Below are 24747 nucleotides of genomic sequence, written 5' to 3'. Positions count from 1 at the left end.
CTTAACAAACCGAATCACCTCCATTTTCATTTCAGTTTTCATTGATCAAACTACAGATAGATTTCCACTTCATATCAATTCATCTTGAATAAAATCAGGGCCAGAGAAGGTGGTGGGGGCGTTTCTAGATCCCATGTTTTGTTTTCATTGTCTGATAGACTCTTAACTTGTATTTGTGGATGAAGCAACAGACTGCGTTCACAGATGGTTTTCAGAAATGTTCCTGAGTCCATGTAGGTATTTCCATAGTAGAGTTATGTCTTTTTCAAAGTGGTGCCATTCTAAAGCTGGAAGATTCACCCTATTTGATCATTTACACTATTACGTTTGGCTTTGTTACTGGCATTGGGATGTTTCTCCAGATTCTCAGAATGCCACTGTGTAATAAGGACAATGACACACCGCGCCTGAATGATTTGACAGTCATTGTGTTCAGTTTTTTTTTAACCCTTTATTTGACAAAAAACATATTTTGTTCATTTGACATACAAAATGTCTTGTAATGTCCTCAATATCACAATAACACTCTTCTCTATTGTTTGAAATGTAAGATTTTCCAATTATTTCACTGACTGCCCGATAAAGGGTTAATTTGCATTTCACAAATGTCGCAAAACATCTCTTTTTGTTACAAACTTGAAATTGAGAGCAGAAATGCAGTTAAAGGCTTTGCTGTTACAGAGGTCAGTCAGGGAGGAGATGGGAGGAGAGGGGAGGTTCAGGATGGACTGGAAGTCTGCCTCCAGCACCGTTTATAAACAAAGCCCCTTCACACACCTTACGGTCATTGTTTACGTAGATCCATGTATGCTATTTCTGCCTGAATCTTTCTTCAGCCTTACAGTTGTGTGGAGATCTACAGGGTAAAAGCAAGGAATAAACATCTTCAGCATCTTCAATCTTATCTCAGCATCTTTTACCCGAAAGCTTTAGCATTCTCTGTGCAGAGAAGATCATATCACAGTGGAATCCTGGTGGAGTTTTGCAGTCAAGTTCTTTCTGATAAGATCCAAAACCAGCTGCAACCATTTCACCTCCAACAGCCATGTACAGCTCCAACTACTCCCGGGCCAAGATTGGCCTGGAAGCAAGGGAGCCACTGCATAAACCCAAAGGAAAGAGCTGCGGGTACTACATGAGGATCATCTTCTTCTTTTCTTCTCTCATCCAGTCGCTCATCATTGTCAGCCTGGTTCTTTTCCTCATCTATGGACAGCCAGAAAAGTCTGCAGAGGAGAAGAGGGTCAAAGTAAGTCATTTCTTCTACTGCAGCTCTTTTATTTAGTCACAAGTTAATGAGACTCATGAATGCATCTTATAAAAGATATCTAAGCTGATCTGATTAAGTGTAATTACTTGTTTAAAAACGGATGTCTACATCCATCTAAAGTACATTTAAAACACCCTTTTCAGTAGAAATATTTTCAAGCAGGACTTGAGCTCATTCAGCTTTTTTTCTGCCAATATTTCATAATTGAGACTTCTTATTTACTAGTCTGGAGAACTTCTATTTATTGTCATGATAGCATGTAAACTCTTTTAGATATGTGGAATACAGTGATGCTGATGATGTTCGGTTATTGTTGTTCTGAAGGACCTGGAGCTGGGTTTCAACAAGCTGAGTGACAACAACATACAGCTGAGGAAGGAGAAGGCTGAGCAGGGAGCTCAGCTGGCAGCTCGCACAGCTGAGAAAGCAGCTCTAGAGAAAGAGATGGCAAAGCTGAAGAATGAAAGCAACAACACAGAACAAGACCTGAGGAAAAAAATTGTGAGTATTGATGTTGAATAATAAGGGGGGAAATACTCCTTTTGGCCAAATTGTAGTAAAAGGTGTAATGCTTTTAGCACCTTTATTTGTATTATAAGTAACAAAAGCTTTTAAAAACTACATTTAAACTCCAGTCAGCAATAAATGTAACATGCATTTGCTTTCATTAGTATTTTTCTAGTTTCGGAAAATTATAACAACAAAATATAAGCCCATAAGTGATTGATAAACTTTTTTTGTTTATGTGTATGTGCGTGTGTGTCTGTGTGTCATTTACAGGCTTCCTGTGAAAAAACAACAGCTTCTCTAACAGCGAGCTTGGCGAAACGTGTCTGCCCTCCAGTTCAGCCTCCTCCTGTAATCACTTCTAGCAGTAAGTACCACAGAGACATGCCACAGATGAGACAGTCACCAAAATATAATTTGTACCAGAAACCCATCCCTGATAATGTTTTTAAAAAGTATTTGAATGTATGGTAACACTATGTGATCCAAGTATAGAGTGTTGTATACTGCTTTAGCTTTATTTAAGACCAATTAAGCATTAACTAATTCTTTATCAGGTAACAAAACTATTTCCTATTTCTAAATCACAAACAATGACAATGAGTTACACACAACTTGCTTATTGGAAAGTGGCTCTAGAGTATTAGTAAAAACAGAGAATGATGTGTTAATTATAGCAATGTTGGTTTTGGTTTCCCTGTGATACTAAAGTTTTCTTTTGGATTCTTCAGGTGAAGTAAAGACTTTGCAGTCTCTCAACGCTCAGCAGAAAGCTATGATAGAGCTTATAAATTCAAACTTCACTCAGATGGTTCAGTATCTGAGCCAGGAGAGAGACAATGCCCTCAAAGATCGAGATCAACACCTTGGGGATACCATTAAGTTGCGCAGAGATAACGCCCTTCTGAGGGAGCAAATTATCTCTTACACCAGGTACTTTCTTGATTTTCATATGGTTTGTGTCCCCTAACATCTTTCGAACAAGCACATTAAAGTTTTTTGTTTTTTAAAAAATCATTTAAACCAGGAAGTGCAAAGAGGATTTTGCACATTCTTTGGACGGGATCCAGACGGTGACCAAGGATTTCCTGGACCGGATCAACAACCTGTTTCCCCACCAGATGACCTTCCACCTCACCTGTGACAGCCAGATGGAGCGAATGGAGAAGATAAGAAATAGCTGCACAAATCTATCCAGAGACGTAGAGAACAAGTTCCAGGTGTATCTGGACAACGTGGGCAGGAAGGTGTGTGCATTGGAAATATCTGAGCATCAAGCAACAGGAAATCTCCTTTGTAGTGTCAACTAACCTATAATAAAGTAGCATACTGGTTATATCCTCTAGAACTAAAAATCTAACTACTGTTATCATAAAAAATATACTGACAATAGCAATAAGAAAAGCTAATGTTGTATACGTCTGATACTTATTTGTATATTTAGAATCTTAACCCAAAAGGCACATAGTAATTACATGTGTCAGAATGAAAAAAAAGTACAATAAATCTCCTTAAAAAATGGCTGAAGTATAAATAAGCATAAAGGGATATATATACTTGAAGGTATATATATCTATTCATTAGCTATTGTAGTTTTTAAGAGGTTTTAGAGTTCAGACTTGATATTCCTTAAATCCTCCTTAACGTTTTCCTCAAAGAAATATGTACTTTGGAATAATCCAAACAAGCTGGATAGGAAGTCATTTTCTTGAGGGAGGAAGTCTCCTCACACTCTCACTTCTGATAAAACTAGCTGAAGAGACAGTTGTCTTATGAGGCAAACTCGGGGTCAAAGCAGACGTGATTTGTGTGGCTTTGCTGAAACAGCAGCACAGTGCAGAACAGCAAAACAAATGTCCCCGGCAAGTACCTAAATTTTATCTTAAAAAAAATGTCTTATTCGGATGTAAAACTAACTGAGGGGTTGAAAGCCATCACTTGTTTTACCGCTGAGTAGATCTTATTAGTGCAGACGCAATTTATCCTTCACATATCAGAAGGTTTGTATAAGTTGTGAACATTTTGTACGGATTTGCATTTTTCCTTTCATTAAAAACCAAATTATTTTACTCTTTATCGTTAAAGGTAATATTTAATTGGTAGGTGTGTCCGAACTTTTGACTGGAAAGCATCCTGTATATGGATAAGAAAATCTGAGCTTTGCAACACATTACTCAAATAAATTGTCCTCATAAGGTGTCATTATTTTTACGATAATTAGTAAAAATAATTTCAATTAATTTTCCATAAATTGTTAATTTAAGGCTTGATTGTTGCAGAAAAACAAATTGGTGTAGGTTTTTAAACATAATCTAACTTTTGAGGCCTTTTTTTTTATCATTATGTGGCTATGAACCCACTATGAACTTAATCCTAGATTAACCCGTGTGGTCCATCCCACAAGGATTCGTTTTACACTGATTTAATTCTTGTTAGAGAGAGAAAGAGATGCAGGATGAACAAGTGCACCATACCCAGCAAAATCTTAATTTACAGGGTACGTCATGGCACCACATTCACATTTTCTCAAGAAAATCATTTTTATCTTCCAGGTGTCTGAAATTCAAGCCCTTTCGAGTCAGCTGGAGGTGCTGAACCTGCGTTTGACCTCCGACCTGCAGCAGTGCAATGACAATCACAAAGAGATGATCTCCAAGGCTGCAAAAGACTTAGAGCTCAAGCAAAAGGCTCATGATGACCAGGTAGATAATATTTCTGCATGGAGATGCATGTGGCGGAAAGGATTTATGAAACAAGCTGTTTTCGTTGGTGTAGCTATAAAACTGAAAGTTTTTAATACATTTTTTTTCTTTTGCTTTTAAAATAATTTGTATATTTTTTAGGTGGAGAATTTATTGATGGAGCAGAACCGACTGAGAGAACAGAAGAGTCTCCTGGAGGAGAGGGTGGCCCTGAGAGAGAGGGAGCTTCTGACTTTGCAGGGAATGCTGCCTAACAATAAAGTAAAATAAATTCAGAAACACTCTCATGTACTCTGTACAGATCTATGAAACAGGTTTTAATCTTAACGCACAAGGATTAAGGAAGTTGAGTCTTTTGAGTGATTGAGGAAAGCCAATTTAGCAACTCCTGTTAAAAAAAAAAAAAAAAAAAAAAAAAAAAGATCTGAGTAGTCGGTGTGTGTGGATTTGGCAGGAATTGAGGGCTGCAGCAGCAGGAAGGATGGAAAAGCAAGATAACAGAGGAAAACAATTTTCAGGGAGTCATAAGTTCACAAAACAATTTTTTTAGTCTCCACAGTGAAGGTGCACTGGGCACCCATGTAGTTAGAAAAAATACAGTGTGGTATAAGTAGCTGATGTTTATTAAGAGTGAAGTCATTTTATTTGTTTTGCAGGCTGGTCCTTCTAAAACCAGCTCCCTGCCAGCCGCTTCTCAGCTGGGCAGATAGACTGCAGATAACTGGCCTCATAGTGAATCACCTGCTATCAGCAAAACCTCAACGGTAAGATTGCTTCTGAAATACTTTACTCTGACTGTTTATCATCAGCCTTCATACAGTTATAGTTATATTTTCTGTTTTTGCTCAGAGCAACACCTAAAATTAGCTCATTTTCTGCTTCATCCACCAGGCATGTGTGGGGTCCTTTCAGACTGTTTATAGACACAATGATGCTTAAAGGCTAATGTCAGCATGCTCACTATGCCACAGTACAAAATGTGGATGACACTGTTTCGAAGTTGCTGTCATCATCAAATTATAAGAGAAATTTTTGGATTTTGTTGGGATCATAATAAATACAAACATTATTACAATCAATCCTGTTGGAAACCGGAATATATGTACTATGTATACAGTTCACCCATCAGTTGTAGAAATATTTATTCCCGAACCAGCATGGTGGGCATTGTTCTTTCTTTGCATAGCTAAAAATAGCACAAACCAAACTGTCTTCTCTGTAATAATCTCAAAAATATAAAAACATTCATTCTAGTAACATTTGCAGAACAGTTATGTAATAATTGTTACTGTTATGTCTTCCAGGAGATTCAGAATGAACCAGCCAGCCAAAAATTATCTGCACCCACCTGTCTACAACTTTCAAGAGGACAGAAACCAGCACCAGCAACAATGTGAACAGCATTATTATCTTTTAAAAGAACATGTATGTAGTCATATAACACACTTTAACATGATCTGTAAATACTTTTCTGTCTCATTAACAACATGAGCTGATTGTTGTTTAGCTCTGCTTGTTACTTATAGTTCATTTGTGTTGCATTTGCAGTAGCTATGAAATGTCTCTATCTCTATACCCAGGTGAATGTAAAAATATTAGACACTGATGTAAATATATTCTCGAGTGTCACTCACTGTGGTTTGTATTTAGAAAAATCAGCTATAGAACAGACTAAAATGGACTTATTCTATAAAAATATCATCCTTGATCTCCTTTGTCTTGCTGGCAGTAAAAATTGAACAAAGCCTCAGGCAGGGATTCAGGCTGCAGCTGCTCACTAGTCTGCTGTAAATCACTCTAAGAATGGCTGCATTTAAGTTTTCCGGTGATTCACGTGGATTTTAAATCCAGCCTGTTTAACAATACACACATCAGGGCTGCACATAAACACATCATCACATCTGCAGTTATTAGCTGCCTGTAGAAATGTAGGTCAAAAATAAGAAGGAAGACACGTGACACGATTTAGACTCTGCAGTTTTTATGGTGAAAGACTTTTAACTGCCTTTTTAATGGCATATTTTACAACTATACTAGCTATTATATGAACTGTTCTCAAGCTTTACTACTTCCCTTTCCTTGCAGAAGCAGAGGCAAGGTGCACATACAGCTATGTAGCTGGAAACAGCTGTTGTCTTTTTTATGATTATTATGAGCCCAGTTTGGTACAGAAAAAACTGAAAAGTTAAAACACTGCATGTGTAATAGAAGATGTTACTGCATTTTCCAGATATCTCTTCATTTAGTCTGAAATGGTTCCAACATCTAAAGATTTCCTCATTATTACTTCTTTTGTAAATAATGTAAACTTGGTAAAATAATGCAATATCCATATATACACTGCAATGTTGTAAAATATTAATATTATACAGTGTTAACTGCTGAATTCATCTGTCACATGGAATCTTCTGACGTTATTAATCTTTAAATAAAAATATTTTTCTTCCTTTTGTCTTTATCAAGATTCATATACTGTACACTAATTTATCACTCCTGGTTTTAGCACAAATCAGAATCAGAAACCTAAGCCAGCACGAGAGGCTGGGTTGACACTGGACTGGTCACTAGTCCATCACACTGCTAACACAGAGACAAACAATGCTCACACTCACACTCCTTGGGACAATTTGGAAGCACCAATTAATCTAACATTCATTCTGTGAAAGAAAGCTGGAGTACCTAGAGGGAACAATGCACATAGAGAATATGCAAACTCCACAAAGAAAAGCTCCATCTGAGGTTCGAACCAGGAACTTTCTTGCTGTGAGGCGACTATATGAGCGATGTTAATATAACTATGAAGAGAAAACATTTCAACTTTTTTTTTTTTTTTTATCATAAAGTAAGTCTAAGGATTGGAGATGTTTACTCAACAAATTATTAAAATCTTTGATACTAAGCTATTCAAACATCTTGAGATTAAATTGCTTTAATTTGACTCTGTTAAGATTTGTTATTTGTCTTCATGCTCACCTGTGTGTAAGATACTGCAAGAAAACAAAAAAGACAAATTATTTGTCTAAGATTATTGCCACCAATCCAATATCTGAACAAAAATGTGACATATGGCCACAATCTCCCATTTTGTGTCCGAGTGCTTCCCTGGAACATCAAGAAACTGACGTGTGACCTTTCAGATATAAAAATTCATCTTAATCGTTTCATCATGTTCGATATCTTGTGTGATATTTTGTCATAATTCATGGATGAAATCCTGACTTATGGCCAAAAACATGTTTTGTGAGCTCAGACTTTTTACCACCGAAATCAGTTTAACTTTTATTCAGAGTAAGATGATGTCAAATTCTCTCAAAGGAGCTCTTGAAACATAAGAGAACAATGATGCCTCCTGAAGATGAGAGAAAACACACAATAATAACCTCCCAGACTCATTACACTGACTGGTGTGAGTGTTACAGGTGAGTTTGTCTGTCTGCCGTCAGCAGGAAATCCTTTGTTTAAGATGAAGTGTTTTCGATTCCATGTATAGTCCCGGACACTCTCACACACACCAAGTCACATGGATAAAGGGTGGACCTGTTAAAACCACCTACGTAAACCACAAATCCCAGGACAACCACTAATCAAAACCACTGGAAGTTGACAGATCTAAAATGTGACAGCTTTTGTTTAAAATTACATCAAGAAATTTGCGATGTGGTTTCATTTCTCAGTTTACCAATAAATTAACAGATTTGTAAATATTGTCAAATTGTTCTTATCAGTTATCAGAATTATTCAGTTTAATCATATTTTAGTCAGGCCAGTGACATGGGAAAGTCAAACAATCCACCACTTTTATCCAGACCACACACAAGAAAAATATGAACATAACCATCAGCTGCCAGATGTGAAGCTGACCGGAGCATCTTAAGATGAAATATTAAAACTGGTTGTGAAGCGCTCTAAAACACTGCTAGTTCTCTGGTTCAAAAAACAACAAAAACCCATTCTAAAAAACACTGAAATACTTAACTGCTGTACTGAAGCCTGATTCAACTAACAAGTGAAGTCGCAGCAGCTTCATCCATCAAGTTTCCTCCGTTACCACACAGAACATGGCTCCTTTAGACAGTTCACGTCACACTAGTGCTACTTTTAGGTCAAAATGGTCAAATATCCAATGAAAAAGCAACTGTGGTAAATATTAATTGGTGGAAACAAAATCCTCACACTGACATGCTACGTGTACCACTTAAAATGTTTATATTTCACTTTAATGTGCAGCTTATACTTACTAATCAACAGAACAGGAATTTAATAATAAAAATGTTGCTTTTACAAGCATCTTGTAATGAACAAACAGAAAAAATGAATTTTTGTATCTGGTAATAGTTCACAATGGTAAACAATAATCGTGGAATAATCTGACATCAGTAACATCAAATCCTTTTGGTATCAAATGGTGCGATGAGTCCTATGTTTGTTTAGAGATTTGACTAAATAATTTGGAAGATTAATCCTCTGTGGCCACAACCACCTGTTCATAAATCCATATCATCAAATAAGCTTTAAACCGGTCACTAACAATAGCACTCAGCTAGTCTAAAAAATTTTATATTTCTCAAAGAAAAGTTTAAACTGAAGTGTAAGTTTGACTCTAATAACAAAACCTGGGTCCATAGCAGATTCATTTCCACAGCTGTACCTGGCTTTAGTACCTCAGAGACAAAGCTCCTAAATTCACCACCACAAATCTGTATGACAGCAAGTCCTCCTGTTAGCCTAAACTTCCACTGTGTAATTAATCATGGAGAACATGAAAGAGAACGAGAGGGCTGACAGAACAAAGCGGAAAGAGGAAAAGTCGGGTAGTACAGCCTGAGAGAGGAGAGTCAAACAGAAGCAATGACAGCAGTTACGTTGGACTAAATGTCGTCAGAGACTGGGAGAAAAGAAACGAACTGGGGAAGAAGGGTGAGGAGTTCAACAAGGAAACATAAATATTTGATCAAGGCCAGATTGACAAGCGAACAAAGGGCACAGACAGCATCGCCCCCAACGTCCCTTTCCCACACACAGGAGCAGGGTCACTGAATAATACTTGACTGAATATTGTTTCATGGTAGGAGTGGGACTGGAAATGGAGAAAAACACACCTGCACGTGCACTGAATTCTCTAACAGATACGTCAACGTATGCCCTTAATAATGCAATAATTTACTCCTGATTAATTTAGTCTTTGTAGGAACAAAAATTACTTTGTTAGACGAGAAGAAACTTGGATTGTGATCACAAAAAATGCAGAAGGTAGCATGTGGCAGAATTAATGTGCATGTATTCATTTAAAGAGATCTTTAACAGGTTTATTAAAACTAAAATCTTTATTTACAGTAAGCAACTTTTACCTCTTAAAATACATCTTTGTAGTTCAATCCTTATAATTACAAAATGTGCTATAACCTTTTCTATAGCAGCAAAATGTGACATACACATGAAATTTGTTAAAAAGTTAAAGATAACATATTTTATATATATATGTATGATGCGCATGAGTCACAATAATAAGAAAATATTTTCAGAATAACAAGAATGAAAATAATCTAAATGTTTGGCCACTTTTATGGTCGGATAGTGAATCTAGTATCTGAACTTGTAAATGTTTCTTACAGCTAAGATTTTTTCCAATATCCTTCACTTCCTGTCAGGAGATTTTCATCTATTTTTCCTGAAAAAGCTTCTAGTTTTTTAACTTCTTGGGTTGTCATCAATGCACCCTTCATTTGAGGTCTATTCACAAATTTTGATGCCATTGAAACAAGAAAACTGCGAGGCCCATGGAAAACCTTCCAGCTTGTACTTCATGAGGACATCCACTGTGAACTTGGACATGTGTTTAGGATCATTATCCTGCTGTAGAGACCATCTTTTTGTTTTGTTTTTTTAACTTGAGCAATTTTTTTACAGATGGTGGGATGCTTACTTCAAGAATTAGATGATATTCAATCAAATGATGTCTCTTACCAGTGTTGTTTGTGCAACTGGTTGCAACAGGAGCTCATCCGCCCCATTTCTTAACAGATGGAGATGTTAAAGTCATGAAATTCTGCTCCCTTTCTTCTCCAAATGTATGTACACCTTTTCCAATCCAAAATTTTATAAAATTAGTGTAGAAAAAAACAATATTTATTTAAATGGTTTTAAGACCAGTATATTTTACAATAATTTAAATGTTCACAATAACATGGATTTTGACTAAACTTTTGCATTTAGTTTCAGATATATAAATAATTCCATATTTTTCATGCTGCTTGTGCCATGTTTCAAAAATCTATCATGAGTGACAGTACCATTCAGTCACTTTCAGACCTGCTGCTCCCAATATCCTATGACATTATACTGGGTTTACCCAGCTGCCACTACCACCACCTCCTAACAAACAAACAAAAAAAAAAACTACATTTTCTGGTACAATATCCAAACCTTCAGTCCATGACCTTGGAGGTCTGCAGCTGGTTTTACTTTAAAAGCTGTTGGTTGTTATGTTGCAACCCCAGAGGGCAATTTTCACACATCAAAGGCTTTAGAAATCTACTCATCTCATCTCATCATCTCAACATTTGCCAAACACTTGTTCAGTATACTGGGCCTTTGAGGCACGGTAATCACGCTAAAACTATTTCAGTTTGTTAAAAAAAGACCAACAGAAAACAAACATCTCTATGTCTTGGGAGTGGAGATATTCTGCAGCCAAGAGCAGGAGTTTCAGTATTGTACTGTAATGGTTCCTCTATGGCTGGCACAGAGCCGAGGCTTTGAACTCTTTGTTCCAGTTTCTTAAGTGATACTGTTGGACTGTGAAAGTACAGCCTTTCTCTCCGAGTGGCCCATGATAACCTCTACTTCATAGTATCACTTTTAATACTCTATTTTCCAATGCAGAAGTCTTTGAAAATGATATCCAGGATCTCCTCTGCCCCAACCCGTCCAGTGATCCTCCCCAGGCTGGTGAGAGCCAACCGGACACCTTCAGCTGCCAGAGCGAGGTCGGAGTCACGGTATCGTTGATACTGAGCCAGGGAAGCCACACACTGCTGAAGGTGGGCCCTGTGGCGAGCCTGGGTCAGAGTGGGAGCACCAGAGAGAGGATCACCACACCTAGAGAGGAAGTTTATTGAACAAAATGAACCAGAGCAACAAAAAAAACACATTAAATTTTGTGCTTTTGTAGATGAAAACCTATCCAAGAAAAGCAAACAGGCTAAAAACATCATTTTAATAAATCTATCTGCAGTATAAAATATTCCAGCTAACTTTATAGCAGCCCCTGCAGCACATGCAAGCACCCCATCCACATAAAAACCTGGTCTGTATATGAAATATAACTTGTGCTATTTACAGTAAATAAGACAGTCTTGCTCTTTGCACAACTAAAAGTGATACCTTATAAAACTTACAGAGTCCTGACGGTACTGTGCAGCACTGTGAGGAAGTCCTTCAATCCTTCATTGGTCTGACAAGAGATCAGAGACACAGGAGGAAGCACACAAACCCGCCTCAGCTCCCTGTCCAGCTTCTGTCTTTGAGTCTCAGGCAGCAGATCAGTCTTATTCAGGACCAGAAGACACCTCTCTACAAAAAATGTTGTTATAAATAAGCATTCAGACACCCAAATTTACACATGATTAATTTGGATGGCAACCTTTAGTCTCTGACCTTACTATCCTACCATCACATTTAATACAACAATTATAACTTTAAACACATGACTGACCAAGACGGCACATTTTTCCTTCCAATTTAAAAGTAGTTCAGCAGTGAAAAGTGACATAGAGCTTGTAAACCTTCTGGAATTACTGCATTTAATCATTTAAACACAGTGAAAATAGTTGTTTACCACAACCTCTAAGTGACTGTTGCTGCTGAGTCAGAAGTTCACTTAAGTCATAATTTAATGTGTTCAACAAAGATATGAAAAGTACTATTCTGTGTGTTATTAGCTCATCAGGTTGGCCTTGTCTAGCATTATGATTAATCTTAACTCTGACTTAAGGGCAATTAATTCACAAATAATTGCAAATCCACAAGGTTCACAATCTTTCCTTGCAACTGTGTGGGCAACTTTAACTTTACTGTATCTTTACCAGAGTGCTGAAAGACAGTTTGACAGTCAAAGACCAAAACACAGCTTCCTGAAGCATTATATAATACCTGTCTCAGGTTGCTCCTGGGAGGCGATCACACTCCTCAGGTGTTCCTGAAGGAAAGTTGCAGCTTGCTGTACCTCAGAGGGAAGATGAGCAGAGTCCACAACCACCAGAGTCAGATCAGCCTGCTGCATCCTGAAGGAATGAAAGCAGCCTCAACTTAACCACTGCTGACATTTTCATATCATGTTGTAATTTGATCAAGTCTTGATTAAACTTTCTACCTCACAACCTATTTCACAGTTAGTGCTGGGAAATACCATTTTATTTAAGACTTTCAAGCAACTGTGCCAACTACTTACAGCACACCAGTAAGATATATCTGAGCACCCACAGGGCTTTTCGTTTGTTTCAAACAAAAACCAGATGGTGTAACTAAAAGATTTAGTCAGTGATATCTTTAATCTATTACTCTACAGAGAGTTCACTTGAAATACTGCCATCTTGCATCCATCCAACTTTAAAGTAGCAGCAGGAGTGGCAGCGGATGCTTGTACTTACCACGTCCTTCCTGTAGTGACCCAGGTCAAGAGCCTCTGCCCTGCACACAAAGTTTCCTATAGAACACAAAGTGCCCACCCTTCCTATAGAGCCACCAAGTCCCCCAAATAACTCAAACAAACAGTAAAAGGAATCAGATTATATGCATCAAAAATCAGTATTTTTGTAATCAGTTCTTTATCTGGATTTTTATTCGACTTTCATTGAAGAGCTAAATTAAGTCCCAAGCAAAGTTAAGACAGATATGAGTTTACAAATCATTGTATTAATCTTTGGTCACTGAAACAGTAGGTTGAGTTCCACCGTCAGCACTTCAGCTTTATTCATGTACACATAACTGCTGTGGCGGGTGGTTTTTTTTTCCTGCCAAGAGAGCAAATGCTTTAGGAAATACTTGACATTTATGGTTTTGGCATGAAAACTGTCATATTTTAATGTGAGTATTGGCTAGTTATGCTTAAATTAATATATCTTATTAGTTAAAACTAAACATTTGCATAAAACATTGTCATTTTTGTAATTTTTCCCTTTGCTTAAACACCAAAGTCATTATATAATAAAACCCATCCCAGTACACGGAAGTGTTTATAAAAGTTGCATGAGCCAGAGTGCCCATTCTTTTGTCTCTGCATTTGCCTGTCAAAGCAGTGATGATAAATGCTGTAAGTATGGCTGTTCTTTCCTGACGTAAACAGTGGACGCATGTGTTGGTGAGCGGTCACATACACATCCAATCTGTCAACCACACATGAAAAATATCTTAATTGTAAAAACTCTCTAACATTGAAAGGTGATTCTTCATTACGCAACCTCCTGAGAGTGTTTGTCCCATGTATTTATAACCATGTCTCAGTAATAACATAAACTCAGCCAGTTACCTAGACATTACAGAAATGACTTATTTCTTCCGTTCTTTGTTTTTGAGACGATGTTCTATTGGTCCCCAGACTAATTATTAAATTGCACATGTGTGAACAGCTGCTGAGGCAGCAAAATTTCTTGAAGTCAAACATTTAACTAGTCCTAAATCCTTCGGCATGTTCCTGTGCTTTTAATCATATGAAGGGACATTTTGACAAATGAATTGCATGTTAAAAATTGTTTTAAGTCTCTTCCTGCCCCTACCTTTCCCGAGCCCGCCGTACTCCCTCTTGCTCCACCAGGTCTTGGCTGTCTCTGAGGCCAGCTGTGTCACTCAGCAGGACAGGGAACCCACCAATGTCCAGCGCTGTTTCCACTACATCTCTGGTGGTTCCAGCAATGGGAGAGACTATGGCTGCAGGTCTCTGGCCTGAATATAAAAAATGGTTGAAGCATTACACTTTAAAATCCAAACATTAACAAAAGAAAAAGAAAAAAAAAATCCCCAGAGCTCAATCTAACTCTGTAGATCTTTAGTGGGATCAGCAGGAGGCATCTTGCAGCTCACAAGACTTCACATTTTATAGCTCTTCGGGGGACATCGTGCTGCCTGATACCACAGAACACCTTCAGAGGTGGGGTGTATAATGCCTAGGTTAGATGGGTCAAAGCTATTATGGTGCTATGAAGGACACTTAAAAGTCTCTTTAGAAGCTCTTCACAACAAAAAAAAAAAAAAAATGTTGAAAACTGACTTATGAATTTAGCCTCCGGTAGCATTTACACTCTACATCAACCTATCATAAAACATCTTCCTTTTTGTAAATTTCTATCATTTTGTGCTAATTATCTAAGTGGGAGTTTCTCAGCTTTGTATAAAGTATGAGAAAAGGATTGTTCGGTGATCATTAAATAACGTCGATCAACAGTCATCAATTGTTGTATGTGGGCAATTTTTAATGTTTCTTAATTTTCCCTAATTAAACGATACTAGAAGATAACAGGATTATATTTAAAAAAAATATTTAAAAAAAAACTGAAACACATGCTCAATATTCTGACAGGAACTTCTGGTGATTCCCTGCCAAGCTTCGAGTGTGAAGAGTTTATATGAAGTGATTCTAAATGACTCAAGGAAACAATGTCCTAAACAAGCACAATGTTACCGCATCGCACAAGTCTTGTTAAACTGACACCACGTGTGTATACAAGGAGATTTAGAAGTAGAAAGCTTAACACTACAGAATATCCGTGATAAATGTTGAGCATTTGTTCAAATATATCAACATATTTCCTTTTAAACCATTAAATACTCTCTCCCAGTTTTAGATTTTCTGCAGACCAAGATTATGAAGAAATCCACCAAAATACAGCCGGATTAACCGGCCAGATCATAATTAATTAGGAGGGCAGTCAGTGCTGTTACAATAGCTGACGTGGAGCCAAGCACACAGCATACGGAAGTTTTATCAAAGCAAAAGGAGAAAATTCATGTAAGATGACTTTAAATAAAGTCCGATGTTTTATTTGTAGATTTAAAGACAAACACGAATAATAATCATTCAAGGATTGAATTTCGTTTTCTAATATTCAGCACTGGCCAAAGAAAAGATCTGTTGACGACTAGTTAAAACACTATAAAACAGCCATGAACTATGACCAAAACTGTTATGTAGAAAGAAAAAACTAATAACAAAAACAAACTGAAGATCATATTCTGATAAATATAAAAAAGTAAATGATTTTTTCCAGAGTTTGCACTTTAAACTCCCAATGAAGGTGTTGAGTTTTACACTTCTTTATTTTAATGTGAGACAATTGCTTCTATTTCAGTTCTCTCCTCCATAAAAATCCTATCTTTCAAAGAAGCAGATTCTCTCATTTCTTTGCGTCGAGCAAAGTATTTGCATTTTAATGAATCACACACATTTAGCAATATTCAGAGTACATACTGCTCCGATATGAGTGTTATTCCCCCTGCTTCCTGTACCATGTTTTATCATTAAAGTCTGCATCTTGAAGATAGTTAGCATATTCCTTCACACTGTGTGTGTGTGTGTGTGTCTGCATGAGTGCTGCTTTCCATGGCTCTTACAGAGTGTGTTGAGGAGGCTACTTTTCCCTGCATTTGTGGCTCCTGCGATGACGACCTGGACTCCACTGCGAAGCCGCTCACCTCTTCTTTTATCCTTTAAATGTTGTTCAATCTCTGCTTGCAGACTACACACTGAACTATCCACTGTTGATTGCGAGAGAGAGAGGGAGAGAGAGAGAGAGAGAGAGAGAGATGGCATTTAAGGGAAAAAGACAAAGATTTTGTGTTTGCTTTTTCAGCCTTCTTTGTCTTGTAGTGACACCCTACATGGTTCCACATGTGACTAAAATACATTTAATGCATCACGTTTTTTTTCAGGGAAATTCTTTTTAGGACTAGAGAGCGACAACATGAGATAAATAGCTGTAGGTCTGCAGGTGGAAAGAAGAGTGTCTATGCCAGTTTTGTTAATTTTGGAAAAACGTATGTTATTACTTGCTGCTCTGAGGCGTGAGCCAACATTCTGTGCCACCAAAACAAACAATCCTTTCTCAGGCTTTATTGTGTTGAAACTTCACAACCTATGATGCTTCTGACAATGCCAGACAGCAGGCGACAGGCTCGAGGGGGAAAATCCCTCACATACTCACACACAGACACACACTGTGTGCGAGGATGGCAAACCTGCGCATAGCGGGTCAGTACGGTGCTTCTGACAGCACTATTCTACCCAGGTTGTCTTTGAAGGCTAAATGAATCCTGTCCCTCCGGCGTTCTCCCCACACTTCCTAAGGAAATAGTTTTCTCAGCAGTTTCATGTCTATAGTTTCTCCCTACAGTGCAGCAAAGCAGCCAGTTGGCCAGTTGATGATCCAAACAGGAAAAGTAGCCGTACTTCTCTCCCCTTAGAGAGAAACGAAGCCTGTAGACCCCTCACCTCCCTCTAAAGCCCAGGGGATGACTGTCTTGTTGTTGTTCAGCACAGATGTCAAAGTGCACGCACCTTGATCTAAGACTCCATCCTCAATGAGCTCATCCTCGCTGAAGTCAATGAAAGCCTCCACATGAGCCAGGCACTGACAAAAACAGGAGAAAGAAGTGGCTGAGCGTTAAATCTATGTCATATGAATAAGTAATCTGGTTTTGAAGGAGGTCTTAATAGTTGAGATTAATGCTTTTTTATTTATACTGTAATGTTTAGTTCAGTATTGATATGTTATAAAGCCAGAAATGTAACTAGCACGGAGCAGGATGGCTGTACAGCATGAACTGCTATGCACACACATGTCGTCATGAAAATAATAAAGTCGCACCGTAGCGCAAGGAAATGCTTAAAAGAGTAAACGAATTCATTTATAATTAAATATCACTGAAAAAAAGCTCAATTTTAATGGCTGCTTCTTGAATTTTAGCTGAAAGTTTATCAAATTAATCAAATGTTTTAATTGTTTTTAAAATATTTCATGTCATGTTCATTTCTTACTAACGTATGAAATTGCATTGACAATTTCTTTATCTTTTATCTTGCATAATGAATCATAATAATTATACACAATTAATCAAGACAATGTTAATTAACAATACATATTATATTTTTCACTGCCCAAGCCAATGCTGTAAAGTTATTAATGTTTCAAACAAAGTGCAAACATAAATAAAACAAACATAATTTTATAATAATTTAAATGCCTAATTTTTGGGAATTTATCTGAATCTAGATCACAGCGGAAGAAATGCTTCAGTATTTCCACCACAATGCTGATCAGTATCTTGATTAACACTGCAAAACATAAACACAATAGTAGTGTAACTGCAGAAAAACAGGAAGCATCGGACCCCCATACTTTGCAACATTCACAAATGTGGGAAGCCAGCGGTAAAATATGCCGCATTGTTTGTGTCAGATGGATATTTGACTCCTGGCACCATACAGATTATATACTTCTGATTAGCTGTGTTCTCAGAAATCTGTGTTCAAAATAATATCTGAATTGCTTCTAGGAACCTGCTTGCAAGCAGGTTAATGTTTCTCAAGGAAGAGCACGTGGACTTGCTTCTCAGTTTTAGTGCCTCAACAGTTTATTGCCATTGAGGTAAAGTGGTCACCTGCGTTCAGTGACCTCCAGCTTTGAACTGCCTCTGTGAGAAATGTAAGAAAAACTCAATATCTATGTGGATAAATTGTCAATAATACCAATTTAAGACCATAGATGACACAGCAATATGTGCAGAAAATCATAAAACGTGCAGATGGAGCTTTTAAAACACTGAAAACGAATCTCTCAACCTCAACAAAAATGATGTTTAACTTCATTAGACATTTAACTTTTTGGATGGGTCTTTAGAATAATCCCCGTGAGCCTTGTGGTGTACTCACCAAAAAGATAACTATTGGCAGTCTGTTTGAAAACTTCATAATTTTTCTTTCCCTAAATACAAACATAACTTTGACCATCTATATTCACAATCTACAGGACGCAGATAAGAAACAAAATAAAACTGGAATTTAGTAAAGCTGGTACATTTATTTCATCCATCAAAAACAACTTAAAGGGAGCCAGATGATAAGAAATGGGGAAAAAATAACATGCGATGGGTTTGAGTGAAGGTGGAATAGAAAAACTTTAATACAACTTTTTGTAGTTAACAGAGATTCTGTTTGATTCCTCATCAAAAATAAAAAAAAAACAGCTCCACATGGCGGCAGATGCTGATGCCAAAACGGTTAAAAATTTAAAGAATATTGTTGTTTTGTGACCTGAACCCTTAAGCCACTAAAGTTAATGGTGGTATATTGACAATGGCATACTGTTTGCATTCAGAATTACACATAATAGATATTACAAAATAAAACAAAATGCTCCTCTTCACTCAAAATGAAGCATTTTAAAAAGTTATGTAGATATCTGTAGTAATCAATATATTTAGATATTTAAAATAAAGTTAGTGATGAAAATAATGCGTATGAAGAACTTTGTATTTTGATTCTCAGTACTGAACTCAAGTTTCTAAATTGTTGTCTCTCTGTGTTGTACCTGTCCAGCATGTGGTCAGCCTCTCGTTTAATAGCAGCTGGGATGGAATCCAGCTCTCCCAACAATACATTGGATTTTAATGAGTATAGACAATGGATGGATGGATGAAGAGGTGAGCAGAAATACACGTGCTACACGTACTACAGCAACATGAAAACAGGAAGTCTCTAATTCCTTTAAAAGCAGCTGCAGAGATACCAAAAAGGAACAAAAGCATTGTGTGGGAGTGAAACTGCTGAGGTCTGACCTGTAGCTCAGTACAGACAGGTTCTTTCCAAAGTCTCTTCAGGGAAAACTGCAGGATAGTACAGCTTGTTTCTGCTTTCCAGCTCACTCAGAATTAGACAGAACATTGTTTCTTAACAGGAATTTCTGAAAGTCCACTTTTCATATGACATAATGAACAACATTACAAATGTTCTACACAACACACTGGTCAAATAATGTTTTGTTTGTTTGTTTACAGGCTTGTTTAGATCAACTGCAATTGGGGCAGGTGCAAAAGATCTTCCTGTCCACTGCAATAACCTTAAACAATGACTCTTTGTGCAGGAGAGGGGACTCCTCCCATTAATGGCTGCATGGCATAATGCAATTAACATTTCACATTTAACCTACTTTGCTGCATACTTTAACATGCATCTGATAACATCTCTTTTATTTTATTTAGTTTTAGTATATAGTGTTTTTTTCTGCAATATTAATAGAGGAATGCACACTTAAATAGTGATTGTAACTAGTTTGAAATCCTGACAACTTAAATAAGCATTATGTAGTTATTTACTTCATCTATCTATCTTTACTTCATCAGGGCCCAGGTGTATAAATGATGCATACACAAAAAAACATTTTCCAACATACAAACATGTATTTGTAACTTAAAAACAGAAGGTGCAGTAAGAATGTGTGCACCTCACATATTTTTCAGACCACTTGTACACAAATCTGCGGGGCAATTTAACACCTCTATGTTAAAGGCGATGTGAAAATGTAAATAAATGCAACAAAACTTTTTTTCTTAATGTTTTTTGTCTCATTTATTCCTTTCCATTTGTAGGTATAAACAACTGCAGCTGTGTGTAATAGGTTTGCATAATGCCTGTGAAAGACTTTGGCTAATGAATCCTTACAGAGAACAAATATTTAGAGACTGTTCTGGTTTTCTGGTGCAAAATAAGCTCATGCCCAGCTAGAAGTTTCTAAATTTGTTTAAGAAAACAGCAAACAAACCATAACCAATCTGTAAATCTGTGTCTCCCTCCTGGTCATCTCTACTCAAGACTCTACTCTACTCTAGGCTTTGTGTTCATCCTTGCAGATGAAGCCGGGGTTGCCAGATTTCTGCCTGCAACCTTCACCTGTCCTGTGTCCTGGCCAGAAAAAACTCTATTTTATAACTTTGTATGTACACAACTGATCACTTTGTTACTTTTTGCCAATTAGTTTTTGTTCTGTTTGTGATTCCAGACCAAATAAATATCATATTTATATATCATATATCATAAATATAATTTTATCACCAAATAAAACAGATAAAATTCTGCTTTACTGCTGAGTGTTTAATTTCTCATTGGGTAAAATCTTCTTGATTGTCGCCTTCATGCACATTTCGGCCTCTGTGTGTGCTGTCAGGAAACCTACCCGTTTCAGTCTGTGGCTCCAGTCTTGATAAAGACGCCCCAGGTCACCTGACATCTGTCGAAGAGCTTGTCTCCGCTGGGCTTCTGTCTCTGCGTGGATCAGATCGCCAAGTCCTTCCACCTTAAAAACGTACACCAGATATAAAACCATATGACTTCATTTTTATTATATCCATTTACACAGATTGTCTAGTTCTTGGAATAACATTTTAATTCCCAATAACAGCGTTAAAGAAATACATTTACTTCATAATATACATGAGCTCTTATTAAGAGGAAAGATTATACGTTTTTAGGACCCCTATGTTTGAACGAGTATGATGTCTCAATAGCATCACCTGCTGTTTTTCATGCATCACAGATATATTAATCTGAAGTAAATTAAACTTTATTGTACATATAATTATATTAATTACTATGTTATAAACAATGTTTTTCCTCACTAAACATTTCTGCGCCATATTCATTATTTTCAGAGACATTTTGAAGCTTTTTTATAAGTAAATGGTAAATCTACTATACACACTCCAGCCAGAATGCATTATTTAATGCAGAAAAACAACATCCCTCATCTACAGAGGACTAGCAGATACATTTATGCATGAATCTTTGTCAATCCAATGTTATAAATGCCACGGGGCAAAATATGTCAAAGGCCAAATTTTCATTGTTTACATTTCATACACCTGAAATCCTCGTTCAGCTTTGACCCTGTTTATTCCACATTCACCCTATACACTGTTATTATTCTGAAGAGGTCATGACACATGCTGCTTTTGACTTGCCTCAGTTAAACCCAGCTTCCCTGCATGAAAAGCCCTCCGCGTGAACTCCCCAGCTTCAGCAGGCCTCATGCCAGGCACGCTTCCTGCAAAACATGCACACAAACAAAAACACTAAAAAGGGCCAGACATATGCATGCATCATGTGCACAATACCTACACACAAACAGTGGAAGACCAAACACAAGATCAGTATGTTGCATATGGTTCGCAAAAAAACATACAGGCACAACTGCAGGTCATTGAGGTTAACACATGAATTGTTTTCTCAACCATTTATCAAATCTCATTAGGAGACAATGGTGAGCACAAACTCATTTGGGAAATGGGGGTCGTGTGCTAACAATAAATATACATTCCCTGTGGATGCATAAGATATTACCAAGATTTTCATTCCTTCTCTTTAGGTTAGAAGTATAGGGGTTATTCAAAATGTATTGTTAAGCAATGTGATGTCATTAGACATAACTCTTCTTAATAAATTCAATTGTTCCAGCACATTAACTGGTAGCAAGATCTCTGCCTTGTGCTGTGCAACACTGCCCTCTAGGACATCAAAAAGGGAACTGTACAGCAATGTTCCTTGTCAGTAACTAAAGTGTTGTTATAATAGCCAATGCATATACTTTAAGCATTTAAAAAAACAACAGAGATGCATGCCTCAGTTTTCTGTTTAAAGTCACTGTTAAGGGCTGCCTTATGACTTAAACGGATAATGTGTTTGCAAATCTTCTGAAGGTTTACAGCTTGAAAAGTTGAAGCTATAAAGACACTTGTACCAAAGACAGACTATATTGTATGTTGTATCACATTATATGAGGTTGGGTAACAACATCTGTGTGTTACCTAGAGCGTGTAAGACAGCAGTGATGACAGCAGGACCACCGTGGATGTGTAACTCCACGCAGTCTTCTCCTGTAAAACTATGAGGAGCTGATGACAGAAGCACATACAAAAAAGACAAAAGAACAAGAAAATGAGCAAACATTGTCTGCATCAGGATTCTCCTTCATTACTATTTAGAAAATAATGAAAATGTGCAGAAAAATTTTCATTGTAATTGTGTTTCCAGTAGTGCACCTGGAAACCACAGGACAAGTCCACGATCTAAAACTTCTTTGGAGCAGGGGTCTGTGATGCGTCGCAACAGGGCTGTTCGTGGAGGAGGCAGGTGGTGCGTGGCCCCAGCCATACGCCTCAGAACTATAGATGAGCTGGAACCACTGACACGTACTACAGCCACCCCACATCTGCCATGACCTGATGACAATGCAAAGATGGTGTCAGGATCTTCAAGTCCAGGTGGGACTCCATCACGAGTGGACAAGAGTCGAGAGGGAGAGGTTCTTCCACTGGAGATAGGAAAATGGCAACCTCAGACTATTATTTAGATTTTCTAGAAGCGTTAGACATTATATAATTTACTCATTAATACTTATGGTCTTTCCTTGATATAACTATATTTGCACTGTACTATCTGAATTAGTTAATTATGAAGCCTTAAATAAAACTGAAACAGTTATTAGTTATTTTGGAAGACAACTACAAAAACATGTTTACCAGCAAACTAAAATTTAAAGATTTTTTTTAACTTATCACCTCTTGTCTTTTTACGACTTGCACACATATAATAACGTCTACATCATTTTAACAAACACATTATCTCTATATACGTATCTATGAAAGCAGTGGAATACAGAAGACGGTGAACGAACCTTGTCTGAAGTGATTGGACCGCAACTCTCCATATCCCACGATAAACAGATGGACGTGGCAGCATGACTACAATTATAACTAGACTAAAACTAAATATGTATTTAGCTTGTCGTGCAGACTGATATTACAACACTTATAGGTTCATTCTCGGTACCTTTTCTCTGTGAGCTACTCCCTCGATAGCCTGAACAAGTTATCTTAACTGATGAATTGCAACCGTGCATCGTTCAATTTAATAATCGTGTACAGTTAGACATTTAAAAAGAACTCATGCCGGTTTTAAATGTTTGGTTTGTTGCATCTTCTCCGCTTTGTGGGATTGGTTACCGTTTTCACAAAGTAAGAATGTTCTGAAGTTTAATTTGTTCAGGACCTGTTAATCTCGTGCAAGTCCCGCCTACTGTGCGTCTTAAAATTTGGTTCGTAATAGCACACTAGCAACGAAATGGTTCCGATCTCTATGATGATTTGGTGTTAGTTCCCTCTTATTAAATATAAAACTGCTCAGTTAATTCCTATAATAAATAAATAAATAAATAAATAAATAAATAAATAACAATTGGAACTGATAAAAATAAAAAATAGTAAAATAAATAAAATTAGTTTTCATATCTGTCTATATATTAACTTCCTAAAAAAAGAAGAAAAAAATACAAGGATGCTGTGATTCATACATACATACATACATACATAAACAGTACGCAATGATTTACAAATATGAGTAAAGAACATCTTATTTAACATATAACAGAGAAGATGTCAATGCCAAGTTTATTTATACAGCCAAAGCCTCCAAAGTGCTTTACACAAAATAATAAAACATAAAAACGCAGGGACAACACACAAAGGTACAACATAAAAATTACAATAGGGTGCCTGTACTCAGCCAAAGGCCATGGCAAACAAGTGCATCTTAAGCATAGATTTCAAAGCAGACAGACTGTTTGCAGACTGTGCAGTTACAGGCAACGTGTTCCACAGAGTGGGAGCCACAACTGCAAATGGCTTGGTCTCCTGTAGTTTTTAAGTTAGATCAAGGATTCTCCAAGACCATCTGACTGGCTGAGCAAAGCGCTCTGGAGGGCCGATGCAGTACAATGAGATCAGACAGGTATACTTGGGCCAGCCCATTCAGACTCTTAAAAACAAATAAATGAATCTTAAAATCAATCCTGTACTTGACTGGAAGCCAGTGGAGTGAAGAGAGTTATGAGCTCACATCTCTTCGTGAGGAGACGGGTGGCTGCATTTTGAACAAGCTGCAGGTGGTGAAGGTCAGGCCGTTCAATTCCTACATACAGGGAATTACAATAGTCAAAGCGAGAGGAAATAAAAGCATTGATGTCTTTTTCAAGGTCTCTTTTGCTTAGACGAGGCTTGACTTTGGTAATAAGTCTTAGCTAGAAGATACTAGACTTAACCACCGAGCTGACCTGTTTGTCCAGCTGAAAAGCACCATCCATTATTGCACCAAGATTCCTAGATGTGAGATGCTAGTGGCACAAGGGAATTAGCAAATACCAGAACAAGTTCAGGTCCTTGCTAATTGAA

The 24747-nt window shown here is 37.3% G+C and overlaps 2 protein-coding genes across 2 annotated transcripts; one reads left to right on the top strand and one right to left on the bottom strand.

Annotated features, from left to right (window-relative positions):
• Positions 1 to 712: 712 nt before the first annotated feature.
• Positions 713 to 6926, top strand: plvapb (plasmalemma vesicle associated protein b). Its single transcript, XM_042007416.1, has 9 exons — positions 713 to 1249; positions 1595 to 1771; positions 2051 to 2144; positions 2509 to 2710; positions 2805 to 3024; positions 4330 to 4479; positions 4621 to 4740; positions 5136 to 5243; positions 5784 to 6926. Exons 1-8 carry the CDS (start codon positions 1046 to 1048, stop codon positions 5187 to 5189), a joined length of 1221 nt encoding a protein of 406 aa, XP_041863350.1. The 5' UTR covers positions 713 to 1045; the 3' UTR covers positions 5190 to 5243; positions 5784 to 6926.
• Positions 6927 to 10587: 3661 nt separating this feature from the next.
• Positions 10588 to 23589, bottom strand: gtpbp3 (GTP binding protein 3, mitochondrial). The gene is made up of 11 exons (XM_042007265.1): positions 23196 to 23589; positions 22561 to 22832; positions 22327 to 22413; positions 21484 to 21566; positions 20700 to 20819; positions 17027 to 17099; positions 16084 to 16227; positions 14253 to 14418; positions 12631 to 12761; positions 11877 to 12051; positions 10588 to 11577 (listed from the first exon to the last, which is right to left on the bottom strand). Exons 1-11 carry the CDS (start codon positions 23258 to 23260, stop codon positions 11346 to 11348), a joined length of 1548 nt encoding a protein of 515 aa, XP_041863199.1. The 5' UTR covers positions 23261 to 23589; the 3' UTR covers positions 10588 to 11345.
• Between the last annotated feature and the right edge of the window lie 1158 nt (positions 23590 to 24747).

This window comes from Melanotaenia boesemani, chromosome 14, assembly GCF_017639745.1.
Source record: "Melanotaenia boesemani isolate fMelBoe1 chromosome 14, fMelBoe1.pri, whole genome shotgun sequence".
NCBI classification, from domain to species: Eukaryota; Metazoa; Chordata; class Actinopteri; order Atheriniformes; family Melanotaeniidae; genus Melanotaenia; species Melanotaenia boesemani.
Note: the sequence above shows the minus strand (reverse complement) of the source record. Positions and strands in the feature narration are given on the sequence as shown.